Raw genomic sequence first — 17,610 nt, forward strand, 5'->3', positions numbered from 1 at the left:
GTCCCAGCTGCTCCCAGGTTCTGCTCTGGTCCTGCCAGGCTCCCACAGCCAGCGCCGGGGGTCCTTCCTCTATCGCTCAGACTCCGACCTTTCACCCAAAACACCGTCTCGGAACGCCTCTGCCGCCAGTGAATTGTAAGTCCCGCCTCCTCCCTCTGGTCCTGCATGTTGCATTGAAACCAGCCAATCAGATGCAGACCCCGGCAGAGTGTGTATAATAAAGCATTTCAAGTTAGTCCCTGTTGTCCTACTCTTCCTCCCTCCCTCTCTTCACACACACACACAACAATTCTCCCCCCCACACATACACACCCCACCTTGCTCCCTTGCCCCTCCCACCTGAACCCACTTCAGCTCCTGGTCGGTTGCAGGTCACCATCTGTTCCTCTGGAAGAGAGCCTGAAGCACTGGGAGGTCAGCTGGTTGTCTCGGTGAGAGGAGCTCATCCCTGAACCCTGAACCATGACCCTTGACCCCTGACGCTTGACCCCTACATTTCCTGGTCCCGTTTCCTCACTGTCAAGGTTACAAAGCCCTGACTCCCCTGGCCACCCCCTCCTGCCCGCCCCCTCCTGCCCCCCTCCTCCCCCCACTTCCTCATGCACAGGTCCATACCAACAGGGTAAATCGCCTTCAACCCACCATCTTTCCCTCACGCCCCCTCTCCTCCTCCTCTTCCTCCTCCTCGTCCCCTCCTCCTCCTCACCCTCCCCTCCTCCTCCTCCCCCCCCCCTCCTCCTCTTCCTCCTCCTCGTCCCCCCCCTCCTCCTCCTCCACCTCCCCCCCCTCCTCCTCCTCCTAGTCCTCCCCTCCTCCTCCTCCTCCTCCTCCTCCTCCTCCTCCTCCTCCTCCTCCTCCTCCCCTCCTCCTCCTCCTTATCCCCGGTCCCCACTGACAGACTCCTATTGTTGTATTATTTATTGATGAAGAAGCAGAGATAGTGAGGTTCTAACTTGCATGTCACACTGTCCTGCAGAGGCAGCATGTCACACTGTCCTGCAGAGGCAGCATGTCACACTGTCCTGCAGAGGCAGCATGTCACACTGTCCTGCAGAGGCAGCATGTCACACTGTCCTGCAGAGGCAGCATATCATGTGTGTGAGGTTCTGTTGTCATGGCGACCCACTCTAACTCTGCCTCTTGTCCTCTTCAGACATGGGGAAGAGATGATTGTAACACCGTTTGCTCAGGTGAGTGTCCTGGCCAGGTGAGAGACTCTGGATGGCAGATATCTATCTGCTCCCTCACAGGGATCTGCCTGGGTGATCCAGCATAGATCCTCCTGGGTGATCCAGTAGAGAGATCTAAGGTGATCCAGTAGAGAGATATAGTGTGATCCAGTAGAGAGATCTGAGGTGATCCAGTAGAGAGATATAGGATGATCCAGCACAGTAACATCTCCCCCTTGCAGGTCCTGTCCAGCCTGAGGACGGTGAGGAGCAACTTTGCAGTGATAACCGACCAGCAGGACCGGTCTGCAAGCAAGTAGGTTCCTCTCTCTTCATCTCTCTCTATTCATCTCTCCTCTCTCTTCATCTCTCCACATCTCCTTCTCCTTTGTCCTAAATGTTGTGGATAAAGAGGTACAGATATGTAGATGTGTAGATATATGTACATATATCTTACTAGAAGTGTAAAGAAATAGCTAACTACACATGTAGCATCTAATGCTGTGTGTATAGATGTATGTATAGATATATAGCTGACTAGATATGTAGATGTATGTATAGATATATAGCTGACTAGATGTGTAGAAGTATGTATATATATATAACTGACTAGATATGTAGATGTATGTATAGATATATAGCTGTCTAGATGTGTAGAAGTATGTATATATATATATAACTGACTAGATATGTAGATGTATGTATAGATATCTAGCTGACTAGATGTGTAGAAGTATGTATATATATATAACTGACTAGATATGTAGATGTATGTATAGATATATAGCTGACTAGATGTGTAGAAGTATGTATATATATATAACTGACTAGATATGTAGATGTGTGTGTAGATATATAGCTGACTAGATGTGTAGATGTATGTATGGGTATATAGCTGACTAGATGTGTGTATATATATTTATGTGACGGGTATGTAACAGCTGTGGCCACGCTCCGTCACGACAAGGTTCGTTCGCCACTCACTGGGCTCGAACGCACGACCTCCGACTTGCCAAGCGTGACCTCTACCAGCTACGCCAAAGAAAAGCTAGCTCTTTGATGACGCGGGTGGCCTGTTACATACCTGAGGAGCGAGTTTCACGGTTCTAACTCCGTTACATATTGCTGAGTAAATGTATGTATATATATATATATAGCTGACTAGATGTGTGTGTCAACAGGAGGCCACCAGGCAGCAACCCTCCCTCCATGTTCAAGACCAGCCTGGCAGGTAGCTGCTGCTCACACCGGCCTGCACTGCTGTTGTGGTCGTGTTGGGGTGGTGTTGTGGTCGTGTTGGGGTGGTGTTGGGGTGGTGTTGGGGTGGTGTTGTGGTCGTGTTGGGGTGGTGTTGGGGTGGTGTTGGGGTGGTGTTGTGGTCGTGTTGGGGTGGTGTTGTGGTCGTGTTGGGGTGGTGTTGGGGTGGTGTTGGGGTGGTGTTGTGGTCGTGTTGGGGTGGTGTTGTGGTCGTGTTGGGGTGGTGTTGGGGTGGTGTTGGGGTGGTGTTGTGGTCGTGTTGTGGTCGTGTTGGGGTGGTGTTGTGGTCGTGTTGGGGTGGTGTTGTGGTCGTGTTGGGGTGGTGTTGGGGTCGTGTTGGGGTGGTGTTGGGGTGGTGTTGTGGTCGTGTTGTGGTCGTGTTGGGGTGGTGTTGTGGTGGTGTTGGGGTGGTGTTGTGGTCGTGTTGGGGTGGTGTTGGGGTCGTGTTGGGGTGGTGTTGGGGTGGTGTTGTGGTCGTGTTGTGGTCGTGTTGGGGTGGTGTTGTGGTGGTGTTGTGGTGGTGTTGTGGTCGTGTTGGGGTGGTGTTGTGGTCGTGTTGGGGTGGTGTTGTGGTCGTGTTGTGGTGGTGTTGTGGTCGTGTTGGGGTGGTGTTGTGGTCGTGTTGGGGTGGTGTTGGGGTGGTGTTGGGGTGGTGTTGTGGTCGTGTTGGGGTGGTGTTGTGGTTGTGTTGGGGTGGTGTTGGGGTCGTGTTGGGGTGGTGTTGGGGTGGTGTTGTGGTCGTGTTGTGGTCGTGTTGGGGTTGTGTTGTGGTCGTGTTGGGGTGGTGTTGTGGTCGTGTTGGGGTGGTGTTGGGGTGGTGTTGGGGTGGTGTTGGGGTGGTGTTGGGGTCGTGTCGGGGTGGTGTTGTGGTCGTGTTGGGGTCGTGTTGGGGTGGTGTTGTGGTCGTGTTGGGGTGGTGTTGTGGTCGTGTTGGGGTGGTGTTGTGGTCGTGTTGTGGTCGTGTTGGGGTGGTGTTGTGGTCGTGTTGGGGTGGTGTTGGGGTCGTGTTGGGGTGGTGTTGGGGTGGTGTTGTGGTCGTGTTGAGGTCGTGTTGGGTGGTGTTGTGGTCGTGTTGGGGTGGTGTTGGGGTGGTGTTGTGGTCGTGTTGAGGTCGTGTCGGGGTGGTGTTGTGGTCGTGTTGGGGTCGTGTCGGGGTGGTGTTGTGGTCGTGTTGGGGTCGTGTTGGGGTGGTGTTGTGGTCGTGTTGGGGTTGTGTCGGGGTGGTGTTGTGGTCGTGTTGGGGTCGTGTCGGGGTGGTGTTGTGGTCGTGTTGTGGTCGTGTCGGGGTGGTGTTGTGGTCGTGTTGGGGTGGTGTTGTGGTCGTGTTGGGGTGGTGTTGGGGTGGTGTTGTGGTCGTGTTGTGGTCGTGTCGGGGTGGTGTTGTGGTCGTGTTGGGGTGGTGTTGTGGTCGTGTTGGGGTGGTGTTGGGGTGGTGTTGTGGTCGTGTTGTGGTCGTGTCGGGGTGGTGTTGTGGTCGTGTTGGGGTGGTGTTGTGGTCGTGTTGGGGTGGTGTTGGGGTGGTGTTGTGGTCGTGTCGGGGTGGTGTTGTGGTTGTGTTGGGGTGGTGTTGGGGTAGTGTTGTGGTCGTGTTGAGGTCATGTCGGGGTGGTGTTGTGGTCGTGTTGGGGTCGTGTCGGGGTGGTGTTGTGGTCGTGTTGGGGTCGTGTTGGGGTGGTGTTGTGGTCGTGTTGGGGTTGTGTCGGGGTGGTGTTGTGGTCGTGTTGGGGTGGTGTTGTGGTCGTGTTGGGGTGGTGTTGGGGTGGTGTTGTGGTCGTGTTGTGGTCGTGTCGGGGTGGTGTTGTGGTCGTGTTGGGGTGGTGTTGTGGTCGTGTTGGGGTGGTGTTGGGGTGGTGTTGTGGTCGTGTTGTGGTCGTGTCGGGGTGGTTTTGTTGTCGTGTTGGGGTGGTGTTGTGGTCGTGTTGGGGTGGTGTTGCGGTGGTGTTGTGGTCGTGTTGTGGTCGTGTCGGGGTGGTGTTGTGGTTGTGTTGGGGTGGTGTTGGGGTAGTGTTGTGGTCGTGTTGAGGTCATGTCGGGGTGGTGTTGTGGTCGTGTTGGGGTCGTGTCGGGGTGGTGTTGTGGTCGTGTTGGGGTCGTGTTGGGGTGGTGTTGTGGTCGTGTTGGGGTTGTGTCGGGGTGGTGTTGTGGTCGTGTTGGGGTCGTGTCGGGGTGGTGTTGTGGTCGTGTTGGGGTCGTGTTGGGGTGGTGTTGTGGTCGTGTTGGGGTTGTGTCGGGGTGGTGTTGTGGTCGTGTTGGGGTGGTGTTGCGGTGATTTTGTGTTCTTGTTGTGCGGTCAGCAGAAGAGCCCCATCAGCAGCTGGCTGTAGAGACCCTGGATGAGCTGGACTGGTGTCTGGACCAGCTGGAGACTCTGAAGACCAGACACTCAGTCAGTGAGATGGCTTCCAACAAGGTACACACACACTCACACACACATACACACATTCTAAACACACGCACGCAGTGCCGGTCCTAGCACATTCGGCGCCCTAGGCGAGACGTATGAACAGCGCCCCCCCCCCCCCCCCTGGGGGCGCAAATCTAGGTGTCGCATAGTAGTGGAGAGAGAGCGCAAGCGTGCAAACCTCACAGCTGATGAATCCTCTGTCCTCCGATGACACTCTTTCGGTATTTCAGCACGCAGCACCGATACAATCAGAGTCCGAGCTCGCTAGTTATAGAACGCCGCGCAGACTGTGTTCGTGCAGTAGTAACCGTGACTTTGGCGAGCAGGATAAGCACCACGGTGCTTCAGCTGACGGTTGAACTACTGCACCAGACCCATGCACGCTTTGGCGTTTATTCATATCCCACTTTATTTGGAGCTCGGATGCCAGAAAAATAAAGAGCCTTTCTCCGTGTCCCCGGACAATGTTCAGGAAGGAGGCGATCACGAATGAATGAACACGCACACACACACGTGCTCACACTCTTACATGCACACACAGACATTTGCAATCACATACACAAACAATGATCATGTTGTGAAATTGTTGTTGTTGTTTCAGTTCAAGAGGATGCTGAACAGAGAGCTAACTCAGCTGTCAGAGACCAGTCGCTCAGGAAACCAGGTGTCAGAGTTCATCTCCAGCACCTTCCTGGGTAGGTCCTCCCTTTCTCCCTCCTCCCTTCTCCTCCTCTTTCCTCTAACCCTCCTCCCTTCCTCTCCTCTAACCCTCCCTCTCCTCTCTCCTCTCCCCCTCCTGTCCTACAGAGAAGCAGCATGATATGGACGTCCCAATCCAGGGGGAGAAGCAGCCCATGTCCCAGATCAGCGTGGTGAAGAAACCCAGCCTCACCCCCGGCCTCACCCCCAGCCTCACCCCCGGCCTCACCCCCAGCCTCACCCCCGGCCTCACCCCCAGCCTCACCCCCGGCCTCACCCCCAGCCTCACCCCTGGCCTCACCCCCAGCCTCACCCCCAGCCTCACCCCCGGCCTCACCCCCGGCCTCACCCCCAGCCTCGTCCCCGGCCTTGTCTTCCCTCGCTTCGGGGTGTGCTCCGGCCAGGAGGACCTGCTCGCCAAGGTAGGTTCTAGATTAGACCAGGTAGGGTCTGGATCAGACCAGGGGCCTGTACTACGATTTAAGATCAACATGCTCTAGATTACTTTCAGTTACCCGGCTACACAAAGCGTAACAATCGCAATCACGATAAACAGTATCACTATGGGGCGCCGTTTGTAAAAGGGTGCACGTCCGTTTTTCCTGCTCAGTTTTCACATATTTAGCACAAATAAATGCAATGTTTAATGTAAATGTTTAATGTAAATGTTTAATGTAAATCTAAATGTTAAATGTGTAATTCACACATTTAGGTAGCCACGCCCCTCTTTTCTGGATTTTTCTGGAAACCACGTGATTTTTCACATGGCTGTCAGTAGTGAAGGGTAGTCAAGGAAAATAATTCATGAATCGTGCACATTTTTATCGTACTTTTAATCACAAGTGCCATTCAACTGATTTGAAGTATTCAATGATGGTGATGTTTTTAATAGTACTATTTGAAAATACTAATTGTTTTATCAATTCTTAACAGGCCTCATTTGCAGCAGTTGTTTTGCCAACACCTTATCATTGAATAATTTACATCAAATACCATTTACATCAAAGCCAACTTCAAAAATGCTTTCATTTTAGAAATTTTACACAGAGCAACTAATGTAAAGTGCAGGGACAATCCCCCTTCAGCAACTTACGGCAAAGTGCTTTGCATAAGGACAGCATGTGGCACAGCTGCGAATCAAAAAGAGAACATTCTGAATATAAACTGAAAGCTATTTGGTTTCTTTAAATGAAGCTCCATTGCTTGCACTGGCTGTGCTTTAACTGTAAAAACATGTTTACATGCTGATTCACTCAGGTCTTAGTGAGCCGTTTATCTCGATTCAAAAAGATGTACCAAACAACGAAATTACAGGTTTACAATTTTCTTGAAAAAAAATTGCTGCACTCTTTGAAATAATGTTTTTGCATGACTGCAATTAGTATTTAAGTCCCGGTTAAAACGTTCAATGCATTGGTTATGTACAGAGCTTCCCAAATCAGAACATTCTCTCCCTCTCTTTTATAAAACGCATCATTTCAGTACTTCCCGATGGCAATGATGTGGTGGTTGTTGTTTCGGAAGATGTGTTTAGTGTAGGTCGGTCAAGAAGAGCCGTTCGAACACCAGCTACAACAGCTCTTTCAATGATCACCGTATAATCTTCAGGACTCCTTTTGAAAAACAGCCAGGTGAAAAATCATGTGGTTTCCACAAAAATCCAGAAAAGTGGGGCGTGGCTAGCTAAATGTGTGAATTAGACATTTAACATTTAGATTTAACATTTAGATTTAGATTTAACATTTAACATTTAACATTTAGATTTTGCATTTAACATTTAACATTTAACATTTACATTTAACATTTAACATTTAACATTTACATTAAACATTTACATTAAACATTTACATTTAGCCTCCACTTCAAGGCTAAGACAAAGCCACAAGGTATACGCAATGTACCTTGAAACACAGTAGTCAAATGGACACCTTTAACTTTCTCAAAGTGTGCCTTGCAAAGGGACAATGTTCTTTGTTTCAGGTTGGAGCAGACAATGTGAGGGCCCTGTATAAAAGAACCCTGGAGCTCAATAGTATAAGACGCTCAATATAGGGTGTAAGAGGCTTTTAATAAAAAAACAAGGCTAGAGATAGAAAACTGGAATATGAAAAGAGATACTACATGACTGAATGAATATCACTAAACTTTGTTACACTGATATTCTTTTTCTCTGTTCCTAGGAAAGGGAGAACACATGAGGATGTATTTGTTAAACTCTTTTCTATGTTTTGGTCTTTTTTATACCTTTTTGTGGCTTTTTTGTTGTGCCTTTTGAGTCTCTAGTGGGGGTTTTCACCATTTCTTTCTTTCAATATCCTATTTATTCTTTTTGAAAAATGCTACAAAAGTGAATGAAACACCCGAATTCAATGAAAGTAGTGAAATGATCATTTATTTCACTTATGAACAGCATTGTACGGTACCATACACATTGTTCTTTTTGGTTTTAAATGTTTTGGTTGAAGGAAACCCACATTTCTGATTTGGAAATAATTCTAAAATGGGCTCAAAGCAACCCAAGGACAACTGAAGGGGTTAAGGGGAGACACCCCAGTGAATAGGAATAACATATCAACATGACACTACATAAAAGTACCCTTAGCGAAATAACGCAACGCTATGCATACAGTCTGTGGGACTGTGAGCGCACGGCTTCGATGTGTCACGTTGGCAACATACGGCTCAAGAAGCTGGCAAAGATACGTAGTTCCCTCAGCTGAGAATCGATATCTTTCATAAAGATACTCAGGGAATGCCAAAGGGATTTGTCGATATCTAAATGTTTCTCTAAATTATTTTAATTCTATGCATTGCTGGTCTATGTACCTTAAGATCTCATATTACATTTTTTAGGATTCCTATATGTTTAATGTATGCACCTTCCTGCCAAAGCAAATTGCTTGTCTGTGCAAACTTTCATGGCGATTAAAAACCTTGATGATTCTGATGTGCTGGCTCTTCTGAGCGCACCTCTCACTATCCGCGCACCAAGCTCCACAGGATCTTCTATGAACGGTGCCACCATTACCCCTCAAGAATTAGTTAGTGGGCGGGGCTTTTATACCGGTTGATCTCTGATCTCCAACTTAACCTGCTGCTGACCAGGTTAGGCGTTCAGCGTGTGTTACTATGGTGATCTGCCCCGGTAACAAGTGATCCACCGTCGTAGTACAGAAAACCCTGGGTTGAACCTGAAGTTACCTCGCTAACGCCAAATCTTCGTAGTACAGGCCCCCAGGTCTGGTCTCCATGGTGACATGTCCTTCCCTCCAGGAGTTGGAGGGGATTGGTCGCTGGGGCGTGGACATCTTCAAGATCTCAAAGTACTCCGGCTGTCGCCCCCTCACCGTCACCATGTACACCATCTTCCAGGTCTGCTCTCAACCCTCCCTCACCCCTTCAGGTCTGCCCTCACCCCCTCCTTCCTCACCTCCCTCACCCCTGTGTGTGTGTGTGAAGGAGAGGAGCCTGCTGAAGTCGTTCCAGATCCCACTCTCCAGCCTGCTGAGCTTCCTGCTGATGCTGGAGCAGCAGTACTCCTCCACCTCCTACCACAACAACATCCACGCTGCGGACGTGGTCCAGTCCACACACGTGCTGCTCTCCAGCCCTGCGCTGGAGGTACACACACCACACACATGCTGCTGTCCAGCCCTATGCTGGAGGTACACAGCACACACACATGCTGCTGTCCAGCCCTATGCTGGAGGTACACAGCACACACACATGCTGCTGTCCAGCCCTACGCTGGAGGTACACAGCACACACACATGCTGCTGTCCAGCCCTACGCTGGAGGTACACAGCACACACACATGCTGCTGTCCAGCCCTACGCTGGAGGTACACAGCACACACACATGCTGCTGTCCAGCCCTACGCTGGAGGTACACAGCACACACACATGCTGCTGTCCAGCCCTACGCTGGAGGTACACAGCACACACACATGCTGCTGTCCAGCCCTGCGCTGGAGGTACACAGCACACACACCACACACTCAGACACACAGACATATATACGCGCCTAAACCTGTGTGTGTGTATATGGTGCGTGTGTATATGGTGTGTGTGTATGGTGTGTGTGTCAGGGTGTGTTTACTGATCTAGAGATCCTGGCTGCTCTGTTTGCTGCTGCCATCCATGATGTTGACCACCCTGGAGTCTCCAACCAGTTCCTCATCAACACCAGTGAGTTCACACTCACACACACAAATATCCCTTATTCTCATTCTAATATCTGCCAGTAAACGAAATGATCCATGCGTGTTTGCACTGTGTGTGTGTGTGTGTGCAGACTCGGAGCTGGCCCTCATGTATAACGACTCGTCGGTCCTGGAGAACCACCACCTGGCCGTGGGCTTCAAGCTGCTGCAGGAGCCCAGCTGTGACATCTTCCAGAACCTTCCCAAGAAGCAGAGACAGTCTCTCCGCAAGCTGGTCATTGACATGGTGAGACGCTCTCACACACACACACACAAATACTGACTGCTTTCTGGTGTGCTGTGTGTGTGGTGTTTATGTGTGTGCAGTGTGCTGGATGTATGAGTTTGTGTGCTATGTGTGTGTGTGTAGGTCTTAGCTACAGACATGTCTAAGCACATGACCCTGCTGGCTGATCTGAAGACCATGGTGGAGACCAAGAAGGTGACCAGCTCAGGAGAGCTCCTATTGGACAACTACTCAGACCGCATCCAGGTAGCCACACCCACAAACATCACTTGTTGGTTTCTACCTCTCACCTCTCTCACCAGACTGGGATAGTCTACTGAACTACGTGTGTGTTTGTGTATGTGTACTTGCATGTGTGTGTGTGTGTGCAGGTCCTCCAGAACATGGTGCACTGTGCAGACCTCAGTAACCCCACCAAGCCCCTGCAGCTGTACCGCCGCTGGACAGAGTGCATCATGCAGGAGTTCTTCCTGCAGGGGGACCGAGAGAGGGAGAGGGGCATGGACATCAGCCCCATGTGTGACAAACACAATGCCTCCGTCGAGAAGAACCAGGTCAACTTTACCTCTCCTCTCTCTCCCTGTCTCTCCCTCTGTCTCTCTCCCTCCCTGTCTCTCTCCCTGTCTCCCTCTTTCCTTTCCCCTCTCTCTCAACCCACTCTCCTCTCCAGGTGGTTTATACACTTCATCTCTCTGTCATCCTCCTCTCTTCTCCTCTCCTCTCCAGGTGGGATTTATAGACTACATCGCCCACCCCCTGTGGGAGACGTGGGCAGACCTGGTGCACCCTGATGCCCAGGAGCTCCTGGACACCCTGGAGGACAACAGGGAGTGGTACCTGAGCATGGTGCCCCATAGCCCCACGCTGGAAGAGGAGGGGGAGGAGTCAGAGCAAGAGACCCCGCCCCTTGAGGGGGAGGAGCCTGGTGTGGCGGACGGCAGATGCCATCTTGGCGGCACTCACCGCCTGCCCCCTACAACATCCGTGTTGCTAGGGGCTGTGAGGACCTTGTCAACAGACTGGGAGGAGGGGGAAGGTAGTGGGGGTGTGACCTGCACAAGAACTGGAACATAACCCCAGAACCCTGTCCCTGTTTGGACATTCCGGAGGGAGGAAGGACAGGAGGATGGGAGGATTGATGGAAATGTGAGGAAATGTATTTTCGTACTGCCACCCACTTTCTGGAGGAAGTGATGTTCCACTAGCTCCACAGTGCCCTTAGTGGTTCTGAGCCAAAGTGCAATACCCAGAATCCCCCAGTCCTGCTCCACTTCCTCTTCCTGTGCTGGGGACAGGTGTGCTCAGTCTTCCCCCTAGTGGATGCTGGGGGAGATGCAGCCACCATGACAGACTAAAGATTTACAAAGGAACGATTAGGAGAGTGAAATCTGATGTTCACCCTAACCCCATAATGAACACTTCAGCTTAGAATCACCTATTTGTGTCCAAGTTTATTTAATCTAATCTTACATCCGTTTTTTTACTGTAAACCTGCTTTTTCTTCACCTGTCTAATTTCCACCCTCAACTTCAGGATTTTTCATTGTAGCCCACAGCCAATCACCACCCTGCTACTAATGGCTTGAGCCAATCACCACCCTGCTATTAAGGGCTAGAGCCAATCACCACCCTGCTAGGAGGTGACCAGTAGGAAGCGCTGCAGAACAACCATCCTGCTTCCATCGACCTTCAGGTTGATGAAAAATAACAATATTCAATTAACAGACACTTTAATAATAGTAAAGATGTTAGTTTAGCAGATGCTTTACACAGGGTACACAGAGTACACAGGGAATTTGAACCTGCAACCTCTTGATCTGTAGTTAAACTCTTTACGACTGAGCTGGTGACATGGACAACCATCACAAACATTACATTTATAAAGCAACAGCCTGAAAAACAAGAAGCACTGTCCATTATGAAAGTTTAATATTGTTATTGTTGGTGTTGTGTGCCTGTCCCATGATGCCGAGAGGCGGTGTGTGTGCTAGATGGAGGGGTCGATGCAGGGCAGCGTTGCCATGGCAGCAGAATGCTAGGCTACTGTACTTTCCACTCTGCCCCAGGACAGTTTCCATCAGCCTGACAGCATGTCAGGTGACCCTGGACCACCCCCCCTTCTCCCAGGACAGTTTCCATCAGCCTGACAGCATGTCAGGTGACCCTGGACCACCCCCCCTTCTCCCAGGACAGTTTCCATCAGCCTGACAGCATGTCAGGTGACCCTGGACCACCCCCCCTTCTCCCAGGACAGTTTCCATCAGCCTGACAGCATGTCAGGTGACCCTGGACCACCCCCCCTTCTCCCAGGACAGTTTCCATCAGCCTGACAGCATGTCAGGTGACCCTGGACCACCCCCCCTTCTCCCAGGACAGTTTCCATCAGCCTGACAGCATGTCAGGTGACCCTGGACCACCCGCCCTTCTCCCAGGACAGTTTCCATCAGCCTGACAGCATGTCAGGTGACCCTGGACCACCCCCCCTTCTCCCAGGACAGTTTCCATCAGCCTGACAGCATGTCAGGTGACCCTGGACCACCCCCCCTTCTCCCAGGACAGTTTCCATCAGCCTGACAGCATGTCAGGTGACCCTGGACCACCCCCCCTTCTCCCAGGACAGTTTCCATCAGCCTGACAGCATGTCAGGTGACCCTGGACCACCCCCCCTTCTCCCAGGACAGTTTCCATCAGCCTGACAGCATGTCAAGTGACCCTGGACCACCCCCCCTTCTCCCAGGACAGTTTCCATCAGCCTGACAGCATGTCAGGTGACCCTGGACCACCCCCCCTTCTCCCAGGACAGTTTCCATCAGCCTGACAGCATGTCAGGTGACCCTGGACCACCCCCCCTTCTCCCAGGACAGTTTCCATCAGCCTGACAGCATGTCAAGTGACCCTGGACCACCCCCCCTTCTCCCAGGACAGTTTCCATCAGCCTGACAGCATGTCAGGTGACCCTGGACCACCCCCCCCCTTCTCCCAGGACAGTTTCCATCAGCCTGACAGCATGTCAAGTGACCCTGGACCACCCCCCCTTCTCCCAGGACAGTTTCCATCAGCCTGACAGCATGTCAGGTGACCCTGGACCACCCCCCCTTCTCCCAGGACAGTTTCCATCAGCCTGACAGCATGTCAAGTGACCCTGGACCACCCCCCCTTCTCCCAGGACAGTTTCCATCAGCCTGACAGCATGTCAGGTGACCCTGGACCACCCCCCCTTCTCTCTCCTCCCTCTCCCTCTCTCCTAACCCCCCTCCTCTAACACTTTCTAACTGTGTTAACATGTTGTGAAAGGTGAGACCTGTATGTACAGAAAACCAAAGCACTTTATATGGTATGCATAAAAGCTCTGCACCTTCCTCTGTGTGTTTGTGTGTGTGGTGTTTTGGGGGGTTCTATGGTTAATTAATAGTACAGGCTGGACCACTGCCGCTTAAATCTTTAGTTCTATAAAGGTATGTTTCCGAAGCTGCATGCAGCGTGTTACAGCATCAGGATCATCTGCTTTAGTTCAGCTGACTGACTGGCTGACTGTTTGGATGGATGGCTGACTGGCTGGATAGTTATTTAAATGAGTCAGATTTCAACCACTCAGATGTTTTACTTACTGTCAACTATGAAGCAAAAACACTTTCAGGTTTCTACAGATAATAAACTATCAGTAGTTAAAGATCAAGACTATTCTCTCCTCTGAGAAATATTGTTCTTCTCCTCCTCCATGTCCCTGTCCTCCTCTTACTCCAAATCTCTCCATCTCTCTCTCTCTTTCGCCGTCTCTCCCTCTGCTCAGCCTTGACAATCCACCTACAGCCGTTTGCTGTAGTCTCTCTCTCTCTCTCTCTCTCTCTCTCTCTCTGTCTCTCTGTCTCTCTGTCTCTCTGTCTCTCTGTCTCTCTGTCTCTGTCTCTGTCTGTAACTTGCCAATAAAGGAAACGTTATCATGCTTTGCCTTTCTGTGTTCAGTCAGGCTTACTGGTGACCAAACACACACACATAAAGGATTTAGGTTGATTGAGGGCCATTTCTTTGGGCATATGTGAAGCCCTCTGTGACATTGTTTGTAAAAAGGGCTATATGAATACATGTGATTTTATTTGATTGACTGAATCTATGCAGATAAGAACATATGTCTAACATTTATTTTGATAAATGGATATTTTATGGATTTTGTTAAATAAATAATTCCCCCCCGGTGATCAACGTCAATACTACGGAGCCCTGGAGTCAAGAGCAGGGTAGGCGGGGCCTGCACGCCCAACATGCTGTTTGGTTCTTTATACTGCCAGTCATTCTTTAGCTCCTTACGAACCCGCCCCATCCATGGCAGTCAATCAACAGACGCTCGAGCTCCTGCAGGTGCACCACCAAGACAGCAAAGGAGCAGTGAGATAAAACGGATATTTCACGGTAAGCCTTTGGCTAATCTCTTTACAAATGCATGGCAACAAATAACTACACCGCAATGGGATTTCTTGATATATGAAAAAACACGAGATGTAAAGGACAGAAATTTGCTGATGAAATAAGGAAGAGTAACCTTCATTTGACATAGCTAGGATGCTTATCTAGCTAACCTCAGAGCCGGGTGGTCCTGCTAGCTTGGGAGCTGCTATAATTATCGGTTGCGTTCATGTTTTAACTGCCTGTGTGGTTTTCTGTATTACTGGGAATATTCAATGAATATTGCCAGTGTACGGGGTAGCAGCATTTTGTTTGTAAGCAAGGATCAGCCAGTGTCAGTAAAGCGGTAGCTTTAGCTTATTAGCTAGCAAGCCAACCAGCTGGTCAGTGTTTCAAACCAGCTTCATCTCAGCGCAATGCAACGCAGCTACCTCCAACGTGTTGAAAAGCGGACCATATGGACTATATATTCATGACCAAGTTTCAACACACATAGGCACTATAATACTGCCTGTATGCTAGTTATTATGCTGCTCACAGGGTGAAGGGTTATGCTGTTCTATCACTGACTGGATATACGGGTGAGCCGATGCTTAGTTTAAGCCCTACCGCTTCCGCTCCCGTTATCTCGGTCAGAGACCGGTCTCGCTCCGCCGTTACGTACAAGTTATAGCTTGTTGTTATCGCTACAGCTCGTGTTATGGTTTGCCCATGGACCGTAGAAAACATTGTGTTATCCAGGATAAACAGCTGGATGTTCTCGAGTTCACCTTCCACATGATTATCCCACTAAACAGAGAGTAGTGAGAAAGGAGGGGAGGGGAGGAGGAGAGAGGAAGGAATGGGTGGAGGAGGAGAGAGGAGGAGGAGGATGTTGGAATGGATGGAGAACAGAAGTGGAAGGTTAGAACCAGAAGTGTTCCTGTCAGACTTCAGGTTGCTCCACACCCCTGCTTCAGTCTGACTGTGGATCCTCTTATACAGAAACATGATCACAATAGACTCTGTCTCCGATTGGTTTACCTAGTTTAACTCATACTTCTTTACTGTTAAACTTGACGGACACGCCTGCACACACACATACCAAAACACAGCTACATACACAGACAGACATGTTAACACACACACCGATATACAGACACACCCTTCACACAGACACACACACATTTAGTCATTTAGCAGACGCTCTTATCCAGAACGACTTACAGTAAGTACAGGGACATTCCCCCCGAGGCAAGCAGGGTGAAGTGCCTTGCCCAAGGACACAACGTCATTTGGCATGGCCAGGAATCGAACTGGCAACCTTCAGATTACTAGCCCGATCCCTAACCGCTCAGCCACCTGACTCCCAACACACTCATCCTCCTCCCTCCTCCTCCTGTCAGAAGATGGCGTCAGCAACAGCCTCTTACGGGCAGAAGGAGTCGTCAGACCAGAACTTTGACTACATGTTCAAGATCCTCATCATTGGCAACAGCAGCGTCGGCAAGACCAGCTTCCTTTTCCGCTACGCTGACGACTCGTTCACGCCGGCCTTTGTCAGCACGGTGGGAATAGACTTCAAGGTGAAGACCATCTACAGGAACGACAAGAGGATCAAGCTGCAGATCTGGGTGAGGGAGGACAGGGAGGTGACACACACACACCTGCACACACGCATTCACACACGTAACATACACACACGCATGCACACTCATACACACACCACACCCACATGCCCTCACACACCCGCATGCACAGACACTGTATATACACTGTACGAGTAAGAACTTGTGCGTGTGCTTGTGTGTGTGCTTGTGTGTGTGTGTGTGTCCAGGACACAGCAGGGCAAGAGAGATACAGGACCATCACCACAGCCTACTACAGAGGAGCCATGGGCTTCATTCTCATGTACGACATCACCAACGAAGACTCCTTCAACGCTGTGCAGGACTGGTGAGTCTGGGTGTGTTTCCGTGTGTGTGTGTGTATCTGTCTGTTTCTCTGTGTGTCACTGATGTGTTTGGATGTGGTTATGATTGTATAGCGTATATGTTAACTGTGTGTGTGTGTGTGTGTGCGCGTAGGGCCACCCAGATCAAGACGTACTCCTGGGACAACGCCCAGGTGCTGCTGGTGGGGAACAAGTGTGACATGGAGGACGAGAGGGTGGTGGCTGCAGAGAGAGGGAGGCAGCTGTCTGACCAGTTAGGTGAGGCTCTCACATACACACACACTACAATACACACACACACACGCTAGAGCAAACACACACTCAGAGTTAGGGTAGAACCATGTCATATATAAATTAGCCGCCAACAATATACTCAATAAATTGGATGCAGTCTATCACAGATGATTTATTTAATCTTGCTCCTTTGCACTCCAGTATTTCTACCTGCACTTTTATCCTCAGTGTTAAACTGTTTTATTTGTAATTACTATGCTTATTATGCTTGTTTATTCTATGTGAAACTCTGTTGTATATGTCTTATTGCTATGTTGAATCTTGGCCAGGTCGCAGTTGTAAATGAGAACTTGTTCTCAACTAGCCTACCTGGCTGAATAAAGGAGGATAGGAGAAAATAGGAGAACATCTGTCATGACTGATTCAAGCTCCTGGTTCTGATGCTGTTAAGGTATGACTGCTTAACTCCTGTTTCCCCTCTCCCAGGGTTTGAGTACTTTGAGACAAGTGCGAAGGACAACATTAACGTGAAGCAGACGTTCGAGCGTTTGGTGGACGTGATCTGTGAGAGGATGTCTGAGAGTCTGGACAACGCTGACCCCACCCTGACCGGGGCCAAGCAAGGGCCCCAGCTCACTGAGCAGCCTCAGAGGGCCCACCAGGACTGTGCCTGCTGAACACACACACACAGCCCTACACACAGAGCCCAACACACACACACACACAGAGCCCAACACACACAGCCCTACACACACACACACACACAGAGCCCTACACACACACACACACACACACACACACACACACACACACACACACACACACAGAGCCCTACACCCACACACACAGCCCTACACACACACACATACACACAGAGCCCTACATGCACACAACCTGTATGTATGTGGCTTCTCTGGCTTCTGCTTGGCTGATATGTCTGGCCTTGGCTTCTAACCACCAATCAGTGGCTGATAAAGATATCAAGGTCAAGTAATACAACATCACGTTTGCAAACATATCCCATAATAAGATATCCACAAAAAAAACATTCCTAAATCAAGATTAC

At 50.2% G+C, this 17,610-nt stretch overlaps 2 protein-coding genes across 3 annotated transcripts; both read left to right on the plus strand.

Moving 5' to 3' along the window:
- The first annotated feature begins 54 nt into the window (after positions 1-54).
- On the plus strand, positions 55-13,323 carry pde4ca (phosphodiesterase 4C, cAMP-specific a). The gene is made up of 16 exons (XM_047027520.1): positions 55-135; positions 355-431; positions 1,154-1,190; positions 1,412-1,485; positions 2,351-2,400; positions 4,721-4,836; positions 5,432-5,525; positions 5,638-5,707; positions 5,870-5,951; positions 8,803-8,901; positions 8,989-9,150; positions 9,617-9,716; positions 9,823-9,977; positions 10,101-10,223; positions 10,349-10,531; positions 10,704-13,323. The coding sequence occupies exons 3-16, from the start codon at positions 1,167-1,169 to the stop codon at positions 11,049-11,051; spliced, it is 1,680 nt and encodes a 559-aa protein (XP_046883476.1). The 5' UTR covers positions 55-135; positions 355-431; positions 1,154-1,166; the 3' UTR covers positions 11,052-13,323.
- Positions 13,324-14,297: 974 nt separating this feature from the next.
- Positions 14,298-17,290, plus strand: rab3aa (RAB3A, member RAS oncogene family, a). Of its 2 annotated transcripts, none has more exons than XM_047027516.1 (5): positions 14,298-14,383; positions 15,766-15,990; positions 16,194-16,312; positions 16,444-16,568; positions 17,031-17,290. In XM_047027516.1, exons 2-5 carry the CDS (start codon positions 15,766-15,768, stop codon positions 17,219-17,221), a joined length of 660 nt encoding a protein of 219 aa, XP_046883472.1. In that variant the 5' UTR covers positions 14,298-14,383; the 3' UTR covers positions 17,222-17,290. The 2 variants fall into 2 exon arrangements, with proteins under 2 accessions (XP_046883472.1, XP_046883474.1); XM_047027518.1 differs by having other exon boundaries at positions 14,299-14,383; positions 15,763-15,990.
- Positions 17,291-17,610: the final 320 nt, after the last annotated feature.

This window comes from Hypomesus transpacificus, chromosome 10 (genome assembly GCF_021917145.1).
Source record: "Hypomesus transpacificus isolate Combined female chromosome 10, fHypTra1, whole genome shotgun sequence".
NCBI lineage: Eukaryota > Metazoa > Chordata > Actinopteri > Osmeriformes > Osmeridae > Hypomesus > Hypomesus transpacificus.

Bases quoted from the DNA above. Each gene is read 5' to 3' on its own strand.
- pde4ca (XM_047027520.1), top strand. From the start codon at position 1,167: ATGATTGTAACACCGTTTGCTCAG. The intron at 2,401-4,720 runs GTAGCTGCTGCT...TTGTGCGGTCAG, and splicing joins GTTCAAGACCAGCCTGGCAG to CAGAAGAGCCCCATCAGCAG. The intron at 5,952-8,802 runs GTAGGTTCTAGA...CCTTCCCTCCAG, and splicing joins AGGAGGACCTGCTCGCCAAG to GAGTTGGAGGGGATTGGTCG.
- rab3aa (XM_047027516.1), top strand. From the start codon at position 15,766: ATGGCGTCAGCAACAGCCTCTTACGGGCAGAAGGAGTCGTCAGACCAG. The intron at 15,991-16,193 runs GTGAGGGAGGAC...GTGTGTGTCCAG, and splicing joins GGATCAAGCTGCAGATCTGG to GACACAGCAGGGCAAGAGAG. The intron at 16,313-16,443 runs GTGAGTCTGGGT...GTGTGCGCGTAG, and splicing joins TTCAACGCTGTGCAGGACTG to GGCCACCCAGATCAAGACGT.